General features: G+C 37.5%; 1 protein-coding gene across 1 annotated transcript in view; it reads left to right on the plus strand.

Moving 5' to 3' along the window:
- The first annotated feature begins 3,359 nt into the window (after window positions 1–3,359).
- Window positions 3,360–12,683, plus strand: part of LOC306874831 (NGFI-A-binding protein 1-like) — a 9,547-nt gene continuing 223 nt past the window's right edge. The window contains exons 1-8 of the mRNA XM_079425109.1: window positions 3,360–3,542; window positions 5,257–6,032; window positions 6,271–6,404; window positions 6,936–6,987; window positions 8,540–8,659; window positions 9,411–9,570; window positions 9,681–9,824; window positions 12,082–12,683. The exon at window positions 12,082–12,683 is cut by the window's right edge and continues 223 nt beyond it. Coding sequence (XP_079281235.1) covers window positions 3,386–3,542; window positions 5,257–6,032; window positions 6,271–6,404; window positions 6,936–6,987; window positions 8,540–8,659; window positions 9,411–9,570; window positions 9,681–9,824; window positions 12,082–12,155 — 1,617 coding nt within the window. The 5' untranslated portion in view covers window positions 3,360–3,385 and the 3' untranslated portion in view covers window positions 12,156–12,683. The remainder of the gene's footprint in view (window positions 3,543–5,256; window positions 6,033–6,270; window positions 6,405–6,935; window positions 6,988–8,539; window positions 8,660–9,410; window positions 9,571–9,680; window positions 9,825–12,081) is intronic.

Genomic DNA, 12,683 nt, shown 5'->3' on the forward strand with positions numbered 1-12,683 from the left:
GAAAATCATCACATTCCCCTGAGAGCAGATATGCTTTACGAAACCCCAGTAAAAGGATCCGTGATTGCAGGCAAGGTGCTGTTGCTTGTCATTTTTGTCACATAAGATGGAAAATGTCTTGGTAAAGCTTTTGTTTTGAGGAATAGACCAATACGAAAGTGGGGGTTGACAGCAACCACCACACACTTCCTCCCAAGGGCTGTTCGCTGTGCCCAGCCTCCTTCCCAAAATAGCTCAAGATGCTCAGGCAGATGGGAGGCTGTTGATGCGCCCCTCCATCTAAAGATCCAGCCTTTAAGATACATGATTACATTTCATTTTAAAATCCAGCTTGTGCATTTTTCAAGCTAGCGTGAAGGAAAAACAAAGCTCTATTTAATTTTAGATTAAATAGATTCTGCTGTGGTGTTGGTTTAGGTGTTTATTTAAATCTGTAATTTTACTGAGATGCATGAAGGAAAAAAAATTCTGACCATTTTGAATGTACATTTGTATAGCAGTATACTCAGTTGGGTTTCAGGGGGATTTTGCGCTCAAGAGAGCGTGAGTAAATTTCCTGTGGGGTTTACTTACTGTCTGAGGAAGAGAAAAAGTGTCATACAACGCATAAATGCAATCTGCATTGTAAGTTGCAATCAGTCTTGCAATGTTTAGACATTACAGCAGGCATTTCCAAAAACTGAAATGAAAAGTAACACGCATTTTTAACATACGGTAATTAAAAATTGTAAATATTTTGTGTTGTTTCTGCTTAAAATGTGTTAAAATGTTCAAATTAAAAGAAAGAGTTCATCCAAAAATGAAAATGTATTCACCCTCAGGCCTTCCATATGTAGATTTTATGTGAATTTAGCATTAAATGACTTGCTCACCAATGGATCCTCTGCAGTGAATGGGTGCCGTCAGAATGAAAAAGTTGTCTTATCTGAATCAGGAGAGAAATATATGGACAGATCAAGCACCATTTACAAGTCAAAACAGTTCTAAAAATATATGTTGATGGATTTTGTGTAAATTCTTAGCAAATTTTCATTTTCAGCTTAACTATAGGTGCATCTCAATAAATTAGAATGTCGTGAAAAAGTTCATTTTTTCTTGTAACATTTCAAAAAGTGAAACTTTCATATATTTTAGATTCATTGCATGTAAAGTAAAACATTTCAAAAGTTTTTTTGTTTTAATTTTGATGATTAGAGCTTACAGCTGATGAAAGTCAAAAATCATTTTCTCAAAATATTAGAATATTTACATTTGAGTTTCAATTAATGACCATCCCTACAGTATAAATTCTGGGTATCTCTTGTTCTTTGAAACCACAATAATGGGGAAGACTGCTGACTTGGCAATGATCCAGAAGATGAACATTGACGCCTTCCACAAAGAGGGTAAGTCACAGAGGGTCATTACTGAAAGGTGTGGCTGTTCACAGAGTGCTGTATCAAAGCATATTAAATGCAAAGTTGACTGGAAGGAAGAATTTGGGTAGGAAAAGGTGCACAAGCAATAGGGATGACTGCAAGCTGAGAGTATACTGTTAAGCAAAGCTGATTCAAACAATTGTGAGAGCTTCACAAGGAGTGGACTGAAGCTGGAGTCAGTGCATCAAGAGTCACCACGCTCAAGACGTCTTCAGGAAAAGGGCTACCAAGCCACTTCTGAACAAGAGACAACGTCAGAAGCGTCTTACCTGGGCTGTGGAGAAAAAGAACTGGACTCTTGCTCAGTGGTCCAAAGTCCTCTTTTCATTTTGCATTTCATTTGGAAATCAAGGTCCCAAAGTCTGGAGGAAGAGTGGAGAGGCACAGAATCCATGTTGCTTGAAGTCCAGTGGGAAGTTTCCACAGTCAGCGATGATTTGGGCTGCCATGTCATCTGCTGGTGTTGGTCTACTGTGTTTTCTGGAGTCCACAGTCAACGCAGCCATCTACCAGGAAATTTTAGAGCACTTCATGCTTCCTTCTGCTGACAAGCTTTATGGAGATGATGATTTCATTTTCCAGCAGGACTTGGCACCTGCCCACACTGCCAAAGGTACCAAAAGCTGGTTCAATAACCATGGTGTTACTGTGCTTGATTTGCCAGCAAACTCAGAGAATCTATGGGGTATTGTCAAGAGGAAGATGAGAGACACTAGAGCCAACAATGCAGATGACCTGAAGGCCGCTATCAAAGCAACCTGGGCTTCCATTACACCTCAGCAGTGCCACAAACTGATTGCCTCCATGCCACGCCGCATTGAGGCAGTAATTAAAGCAAAAGGAGCCCCTACCAAGTATTGAGTACATATACAGTAAATGAACATAATTTCCAGAAGTTATTTTTTTTTATTATTGGTCTTATGAAGTATTCTAATTTATTGATATAGTGAATTGGTGGGTTTTTGTTAAATGTGAGCCTAAATCATCACAATTAAAAGAACCAAAGACTTAAACTACTTCAGTCTGTGTGCACTGAATTTATTTAATACACGAGTTTCACAATTTGAGTTGAATTACTGAAATAAATGAACTTTTCCACGACATTCTAATTTATTGAGATGCACCTGTATTACATAAAAAAAACTTCTCCTCTTCGCACCCCGCTGAAAAAAACCAACAACAACAATAGACACTATCACAAAATGTGTAATGGTTTTATCGGTTATAATGGGACTTGATGATGTTTTATTAACAAGGTTCGGGAGGAGCGCGTCAGATAGCCTAATTAACACAGGAGGTTCGCACTCAAGTTAATCAATGTACGGCTATAAATACAGCTGACATACCTCTGTCCGTTTGACGCATAATCAGCATCCCTCCACCACCCCTTCTCCACTCAAGAAGGGATCACTCGAGTTCTCACCACACTTTGGGGGGGTACTCTGGGTTCAGGCCATTCCCCAGGACAGCACGCCAACTACGCATTACCTTACTCGTGCTAAATATATATAAGTGTGAACTCGTGAATATTGGTTTTAATAGAAACTGCAATGGGCCCTTTGGGTCTCTACTAGTAATTGGTCACCTTCTATTTTGTGCCTTGTTAAAACCAATACATCCTAATAGCCTAGAATATGTCCCAAAAAAGTGATTAAAAGTTGACTACCGCAATAAACATTTACTGTAGTAAAAAGTGACAACTTTCCCGGGTTTCCCTTATTTACATGTACGAACATGGCCACCACAAAAATACACGCATATGCCTTACTGAAGGCTGTGTGGGTTCATGTCGAAAAAAAACATGGCATACCGATTAATATTCCTCAATATGTCATCAAGAAAGTGTATTTTACCGTGCGTGACCGTTCAGGTCTTCTCTCTCTTTCTCTCTCGGTATTCCGTCCCACGCTCGCTGCTCCTCCCACGCGAGGATTTGCGTCAAACCGGCGCGTGGGAGTGAGAGAGCAATGCAGCTTACATCGGAATATCCCCGCAGAAGAGAGAGAGAGACAGCACCGATGATGAGCCTTCAACGCACTTTCTCTCCTTCGCGAGAGGCGGAGTGCTGCCTCGAGACAGCGGCCAGCACCGGGAGCAGTCGCGCGCACCAGCTGCGAAAGAGAGGTATGTAAACCTGAGGACTATACATAGACATTCAGATGGGGAGGGTAGAGAATCAAAGCATACTGATTTGAGCTAGATGGGTATAGACTCAATATCTGAGTTATTTGCATGCATTAATCTCGTAGAGATTCCCAGGTGCATGTGAAGCAATACGTTTGAGATCTTCTCAGGGGAGTTTGCAGGGGAACCTGTTCATGTTTTGTGGAGAATAGTGTAATGCACAGCTGTGTTTGCAACTATTTGTAATTGCATTTAAATCTGGTGTGGTGGTGAAAGGTCTGGTCAATGGGTTTGAACGTTTTACCTATGTGCACTTGAGCAAGTGTATAGTACCTGTAATAACTTTAAATTAAGTCACTTGGAATGAAAACATATGCTAAATAAGTACATAAAAGGAAAGTGTCAAAGTTTTTCAATGTTAAAACAATTCAAATGCAGATGTAAACATCTTTTCACTGCTTGCAGGAGATAGATTGGTCAGTCATTTACAGTTAACATCAATAATTTCCAGTTGAGAGTAGGACAGCGGTTGTGTGTTGAGTTCCAGTTCATTGTGGATGATTCTCGTATCCAGTTTGAGTTTCAAATGTATTGAAAGTTTGCAACTTTTATGACTAAACTTTGTGTGACCGTCTGACTGGATATGATGTATAGACCTTAGTCAGGGCTGACTGAAATTTACATGGTTTAAAAAAAATTTGAAGCGCTTTTGTATACTGAAAGTGTTCTTGGAAAGACGTTTCATCAGCTAATCAATTGTCATGTTGTTAAACAAAAGCGCTATTTGTTGAACACTGTACTTCTATCCCTCACAGCCTTGTTTTCATTCTTGTCAAAAATGAAATATGGCACTACCCTGACTAAGCACTATACCAGTTAAAACTGTGCTCCGAGTCAGAATTATCAATCCTTTTTGTTGTTGATTTTTAATTTTGTTGTTATACACTGTATTCTTGGGCAGTCCGTAATATGTTACCTCCAAAAGTTTTGACACAATTTTTTCCTTTACGATTAGCTTAATAAATTATACATCACATACTCTTAAAAAAAAGGTCCTGGAAGGGGTTTTTGCAGCGATGCCATGACCTCTTAAAAATAAAGGTTCTTCACTGGCATCAGTGGTTTGACGATGAATTTTTAACATCCATGGAATCTTTCTTTTGAACAAAATGTTCTTATAAGTGGAAATGGTTCTTGAGATGATTAATGTCCTTTACACTAAGAAAAAAAAAGTTTTTTTTAGGTATTGTTTACTGAAAGGTTCTTTGTGGAACCTAAAATTCTAAAAATCTTCCACACTCTTAAAAATAAAGATTCTTGGCATCAGTGGTTCCAAGAAGAACACTAAACATCCATGAAACCTTAGGATTCCACTGAAGGTTCTTCATAGTGGAGAAAGGTTCTTTAGAGAATTAAAGTGTTCTTCACATACAAATAAAATGGTTCTTTTAAGAACTGTTCGCTGAAAGGTTCTTTGTGGAACCAAAATGGTTCTTCTGTGGCATTGCTGTAAAAACAACCTGTTTGGAACCTTGATTTTTAAGAGTGTATAGTAAAAGTGCATTGCAGCTGGAGACAAACTGTGACAGTCATAGTGTGAGTTCACAGACCTGTCCTGGGAAATAAATAACATTAGCGAGCATTGCTTCATGGTGACTTGAAATGTTTTCTTGAACTGACAATGCTTTGTTTTGCTCTGTGTTTGCATGTGTAGCCATGTCAGTGCTGCTGCCACGTTCCTTGGGCGAGCTGCAACTGTACCGGATCCTGCAGAAGGCCAACTTGCTCTGCTACTACGAAGCCTTCATCCAGCAGGGCGGCGATGATGTGCAGCAGCTCTGTGAGGCTGGCGAGGAAGAGTTCCTCGAGATCATGGCCCTTGTCGGAATGGCGACCAAACCTCTTCATGTTCGAAGACTCCAGAAGGCTTTACGCGATTGGGTCACCAACCCTTCCACCTTCAACCAACCCTTGACGTCTCTTCCTGTTTGCAGTATACCGGTGTACAAGCTACCCGAAAGTTCCCACAGCAACGGGCAACAGAACCAGCTTGCGGTTCCCAGAGCATTATTACCCACAAGCCCCAGTCCTGGAAGACTGGATCTCAGCAGGGACGGGACACCAGGGTGCTCCCCGCTGCAAGGAGCAAGCGAGAGTCGTTTCTGGGGAAGCGAGAGCGAGCACAGCCTATCTCCATCTGGAGCATGTTCCCCATGTTCACCCCACGATGCTCTCGACGCTCTAGATTCTGCCGCTGTCCAGTGCGTGATGGAGTGCGTAGATCGACTAGCCCAATCGTTGCCCAAGAGCGACCCCACAGAAGTCAAAGAACATATCCGCGCCAATAAGAAGCTCAGCAAGATGATCGGCCATATCTGCGAGATGAGCGAAGACAATCCACAGAAGGAGGTAGAGATTCGGAAATACAGTGCCATCTATGGACGGTTCGATTCCAAGAGGCGTGATGGCCGGCAGCTTACGATGCACGAGGTTGGTTCGAATGCTAAGATACTGATATTGTTGATTGTGCGGATTGACGGAAATTGTTGTTCCATACATTCTTAAAAATAAAGGTTCTATTGGGATCTGTGGTTCCATGAAGAACTTTAAGCATCCATGGAACATTTCCATTCTACAAAAAGTCCTATATAGTGGGAAAAGTTTCTTTTTAGATTTTTAAAATCCTCTTCATACTAAGTAAAATGTGGTCATTTTGTTTATTGTGTAGCTAACGGTCAACGAAGCATCTGCTCAGCTGTGCATGAAAGATCTATCATTGCTGACCCGAAGAGATGAACTTTTCTCGCTGGCCAGGCAGATTTCACGTGAAGTTACCTACAAATACAACCGCAGGAGCAGCAGGTAAGATGCAATTCTTCTCAACTTTAATAAAAAAAACAATTGTTAAAATAGTTGATTAACACATTCCTCTGTTGACATATTATGGAGTATCTTGCTTTTGTTTAAATAGGGTATTTAAACAAAAGCAAGATACTCTATAATACCGAATTTTATATTGGGTGAGGGACGTTCTTGTTCTAAAGAGTGTTTTATCGGACTTTTGGCCTTGTGAACAAGATGATTCATCAGTTTTTTTCAATATCCCATAAGAAATTTTTAAATCAACTTTATAGAGTACATTAGCATTTGCAAACGTCACATTACTGGACAAACATTTATGAAAATGTTACAAAACAATTATATTTTTTATGTTGAGCTTTGTCAATTTTCATGGTCTTTATTTATTCATATAAAGAGCATCTGTTTGTACCGTAAATGCCATCTTTTTAGTACTTTCAATAGTTTTTGTTATTTAATTTAAAAGTTTTACCACAATGACTGTTCATGGTGTTTCAAAATGAGTGTAAAACTCAAAATGCATCTTCATTTTAGGTCCCACTGTGGTGATGAAGATGAACCTTCTCCCAAGAGGATCAAATCTGAAGTACGTTCTGTAGATTCAGTCCATATTCATAAACCTCGCTGCGACAAATTGCTTTATTTGCATGAGATGCCTCAGCTTTGCAATCATTTCGAGCTCCAGGTGGTTTCTCGGGACTTCTTTATTAGTTTTGCATTCCTGTCATGATATTTATTGCCAGCCGCCTTCCCGTTGTGTCTGAATTAGCAGCATGTTTGTGTGTGCACTCTCTCTGTTAATAATCTCAAGAGAGTAATTACTGCCATGATTCACTCTGAAATGTCGCGTTCACACAGCTTTTCCCATGAGCGACGGTCTGCGCCTCTGGGTGAACATCTAAAAGTAAATGCTATCGTTGTTTGCGTAGCTCCGTGGGGCCTCTAAATCAACAAAAGCGTTGCAAACAAAGCTCTCAAGACGTCAAATTAAAACTCTGTGATCAGTTTTAGCTGACTTTAAAAAGCTTATTTTTAACGGAAGTTGTTTTTGTGGGGTTCTCTGGATAAAGAAAAGCTTAGTACACAAACACGCAATCATTCATCCGCACAGGCGTAGAAGTACACAGTGGACTGAAACACATAATTGACATCATGCTGTGGGTGCTTACTGAATTACCCACGCATGGCTGTGGCTGTCTCTGCCGAAGTCTAACGTCATACGTGGACACACAACCTCACACACACACACACACACACATGTGATGACCTAAGAGGAAAATGCGGAGGTTGTCAAGGGGCAACACGAAGTGTAAAATCGGTCAAAGGTGACAACGGTTAGAATAACAACAAATATACTGATTAGAAACAAACAAGAACATTGCCATGGCAGAGAAAGTATGTTTATGTAAAAGTGTTTTTAAGTTTTTACCAAGATTACATAAAAAGGACCAAATAATACTGTACATTTAATAACTCAAAGTAGTTAAAATTATTCTACTAAGCTTAAATGTTAAAAAAAAAACTATATTTAAGCTTAAACTTCACTATGACTATATATTTGACTTAAGCGGTTTTATTGTTTAAAAAGGGTTTTCTAAATAATTTACCTAAAAATGTATCATTCTTTGGAATTTCATGCATATGTGACCTATAAATTAATTATTGTTTTAATACTTTATGGTATTTATGGTTTTAAATTGATTTAAATGGTTTAAAATGATTTCATGAACAATTACAAAAATTGTTCTTCAGAATTTTATGCATCCAAATAAAAATATTATAAGTATTGGTTTAAAATGAAATTTAAATTCAAAACTAAAATACTATATTTGTTTAGCTTCACTTGATCGTTTATGTTTGAGGTCAATGAGCTTTGTGGTCTTAAAATTGTTTTAGGAACAATTTACACTAAAATTGCTCTTTAGGATTTTATGCATTCAAAACTAAAAAAAATACATATGACTCAGTTTGTGCTAACATCTTTCTCCATTTGTGCAAATGTCATGGTTGCACCAGAGATGCAAATAAATGAAGCCATCATGGAGATATACAACACTCTCACTTCTGTCTCAGCTAATTTTATTGAAAGTTTTCCATGAGCTCATCCCTTTCTTTCATGTTTTCTCACCTTCTCTTAGGATGGCGTGTACGATTTACAGGAGGCACTTCACGTTCTTCATACACGTCAAGAGACGGTGAGAGAACAGCTCGCAATTGCCAGATCTAAAGGAGAGGAGACAATCAGACATAGTCTACAGGTAGTCTGTGTTAAGTTGATGTATCATAAAATATAGTTTGAACATTTTTATTCTTGGAAATTTTTTCAGAAGAATTTTGTTTGAATGTTGCTTCAAAAAACTTTGAGTTATTATTTCATACTTGTTTGAACTTCATTTTAATGTTTTTTTAATATAAAGTTTGCTTCAATGTTGCTTGTTTGGAAACGATGCTTGTTTGAATTTTAAGTTTTGTTTGAAAGTTAATTTCAAACTTGTTTTAAAATCGGTTTAAATTCTGATGAAAACAGCTTTCAAAAAACATTTCAACAAACATTTTCAAACAACATTAAAACCAAAATCTCATTAGTCTAAGCAATGTTGAAACAAACGTTTTAAACAAATATTGTTTATAAGAACAAAGTTCAAAAAAGTTTGAAATAAACTTTCTAAGTTCTTTGAAACAACATTTAAACAATTCTTTTGAAATAAGAAACATTTTCATGCAACATTAAAACAAAGCTCAAATAACATTAAAACCTTTTTTAAAGGAGCTTTGAAAGTTTATTTCAAAATAGTTTGAATAAAAATTTTTAAACAGTGTTTAAAATGTTTGTTTTAAAGTTGCTTGAACTAGAGTATGTTTGGAAACAATGTTCAAACTTTGCTCAAAACATTCTTTTGAATAAATGTTTGAAATGCTCGTTTGAACATCTGTTTCACAGTTGTTTTAAAATGTTTGCTTTTGAAAACTGTTATTTTGAAACCTTGTTGTGAACTTTTTCACATTCAGGTACAGCTGGACACTCTGTTGGCCAAGCAGGTGGAGCTCTTGCGTGACGCTGCCGTCCAAGAGAGACTAAAATCATTGGACTGGCGGATTCCAACAGCGGCACTGAAATACCTCGCTCCCACTGCTCAACACTGCAACAGCAGCCTCTCACATCTCTCTGGTACATTTCTCCTTTTCTTCTTTGTTACTTGCTGGTACTTTGCATTTTCATTTGTTCCAAGTGTTCATATCAGTAGTTGAGTTTACGCAACATTCTGTTCTTAAATACAGGCGAGAGACCCCTAAACTTGCGCCTGTCAGATGTGCCGCTGGGTAGGCAATTAGCCAATGAGCTCAAACGACATCACAAACAGAACACAGAGGAACGACAACATAACCAACAGATGTCCGAAGAGAGAATGGCGGCAGCCACAGGTTAGTGCTCACAACCAGACCATGACAGATTCTTCACAACTTTTGAGTTGGCGATTACTTTTGAGTGATGCTATAAAAGAAAAATAACACATAATAAATGTAAATAATAAACTTTTTAAGTGTACACTTTGAAAAAACAAACATTCTAAAAAGTGTTCTTCTGCCTGATATAGGTTCTCAAAGAATATTTAATTGACTAGTTCTTTAGAAAACATTCTTTGAAGAACCCAGAATGAAGAACCTTTACTATAACATTAAGAAATTAAAGTTTTGTTCCAAAACCTAGTTTGAAAGAAATTAGTACTTTTAATCTTCAAAAATGCATTAAATTGACACTAAAGATTTTTATATTGTGACTGAAGATTTCTGTTTCAAATAAATGTTGTTCTTAAACTTTTTATTAATCAGAAAATCCTAAAACAAAATGCATTGTGGTTTCAACAAAAAAAATATTAAAGTGCCCCTATTATGGATTTTTGAAAATGACCTTTCATGCAGTGTGTAACACAGCTCTAAGTGAATGAAAACATCCTTCAAAGTTTTAAATATGAAAGTGCACTGTGTATAAAGTTATTGTCTCTCAAAAGAAAGAGTCGACTCTGAACCATTGAAACGAGTCGTTTTTAAAACGAATCCCAAGCCGTTTCATGTTGACATCAACATGAAACAGTAGCATATTGCCCGCCCACTTGTTGGGCACGCAGACCTGGGAAAACTTGATTTTCGCATTGGTCTGAATGAAAATGCAAATTAATTCTTTGCCACTAGGTGCTGCTTTTGGAGAGGTAAAAATAGCTGTTTCCCCGGTAACGGCTGTACACAAAGCAGCACTGCGCAAACGCTGCTTTATATGAAATCGACCAATCACCACAGATTAGCTTCACGCAAAGGAGGGGTTTGGAAAAATGTCGTTGAACAAATAAGGTAAAAATAAATGCATATTTATAAGAAAATTAAACAGTTTTTTGACCTTGCATGCATGTCAACCTGTTCTCAGGGACTCCCAAAACCAAAATATGAACCTTTCATAACCCATAATAGGAGCACTTTAAGCAGCAGAACGGTTTTCAACACTGATAGTTGTTAGAAATGTTTCTTAAAAACTAAATCAGCGCATTAGAATTATTTCTGAAGGAAATCGCGCACATGAACATAATCTAAACATTTAGATTGTTTACTGCACTTTTGACAATCATTAATAAATATATTTCGATACTGTTTTCCTCTCAATATTACATTACTACTATAGATGCTTGTATAAATATTTTATTATTATTCAATTATTTATGTGTACATATGTCCTTCCCCGCATCACAAGGTATCTAAATATATAAAGATAAAGCACATTCTACTTTAGTCTAGTTTTACTCTAGTCAAAATGCATTCTGGGATTGCCACACCATCACAAAATACATGTGGTTCTGCCTTCAAATTTGGCCAAAACGTGGCATCTCTGAAGGCAGCGTAACATTTCCGCCTACTTTTTGGAACAACCTTCAAATGCTGTCTAGGTAGAGCATTAATCTTTAAAGAGCCAGTGAAGAAACCCTGTACAGATTGAAATGGCTCTTGTTGGACACTGTTTTTGCATGCATGTTGCAGCCTGGATTGGCACCGGTTTATCTCAGTATCTTCCTGGCACATTGACATCTACACTGCTCCATTAAACCCTGATGTGTCAACGTAGCGCACGTATCAGCAAGGCTTCAGAGAAGTTTTTGTAATATATGCAATCTCTTGCATGCAAATGTCCTCTGAAGGTAGCACTTTCTCTCTGAAACTCCTACCTGCCTGTGCAAGCTGCGTTAACGCGCTGTGAGTAGGTGAGGAAGGGGGAGAGGACTTACTCGTCTTTTTGACGTTTCGGGTTTTTTCTTCCGCCCCAATGTGGGCAGAGCCTGATGTCAATCAGTGTCATTTACTGATCACACTGGTCTTTTGAACGTATTTGAATATCTGAAAAATACGTTTAATACCCTCAACTGTCAATTTGGTGACATAGATTTGAAACACTAAAAAGTACCATCCTTTATTTTGGCGTAAGCTCTTACGCTATGTGTTTGTTTACTGGAAATGGCTGAAATGTATTAAAAATTCCAGCATACTGAAACTGTTATGAGAACTGTTGAGACAGTTGAAAATGAAGTTGGATTTTTTTATTTTATTTTTTTGTCCTGCATTTCACTCTTGTTAAATTGTTTTTACAACCAATACAAATTAAATTTAAAGGAATTATAATCTTTTATTTGTATTTCAGAAAATGGGTCTCAGAAGGAGCCTGGGCTTCTGGACAAGAAAACCATCAAATCAGAACTAGAGGACTCCAGATAACGTCTTCAGCCTCAAAGTGAAACCTGTGTTTTGTTTGCTCAGTGAATTTAGTACTGAAACTGTGTGGCCTTAAGAACTGTAAATGCCTAGAGATCCATTTATTTAGATTTTTAATTTTAAAGAATTATTTTTATTTCTAATTTTAGAACAAAAAACATGAATGTCTTGTAGTCGTTGTACACAGAGAAATTGTCTAAGACCGTATTTGTGCATCTTTTTGTACATAGTCTGTGTTTATTTTATTGCATGTCTTATTCGTAACTATTTTTATTTAAACTATTCGTTAATCAACAGAAACACTGGAGTTTTGTAGAAAACGCTTGTGTAGTCCTTAGATTAGTTGATAAGGTTAAATGATGACATTCATCTGTTCGTATCGGTTTGTTGTTGAGGATGAACTTAACGTAAAAGAATACTGAATATGTAGAATTAGCTTTGCGTGTTTTTTGCGATTGCGTCAGTTTAGATGTTAGTACTAGCGAAAAAAGTTTGTGTATTTGTTATCAGTAGCCTTATTCTCAGCGTACA

Source organism: Barbus barbus (genome assembly GCF_936440315.1).
Source record: "Barbus barbus genome assembly, chromosome: 9".
Classification (NCBI taxonomy): Eukaryota; Metazoa; Chordata; class Actinopteri; order Cypriniformes; family Cyprinidae; genus Barbus; species Barbus barbus.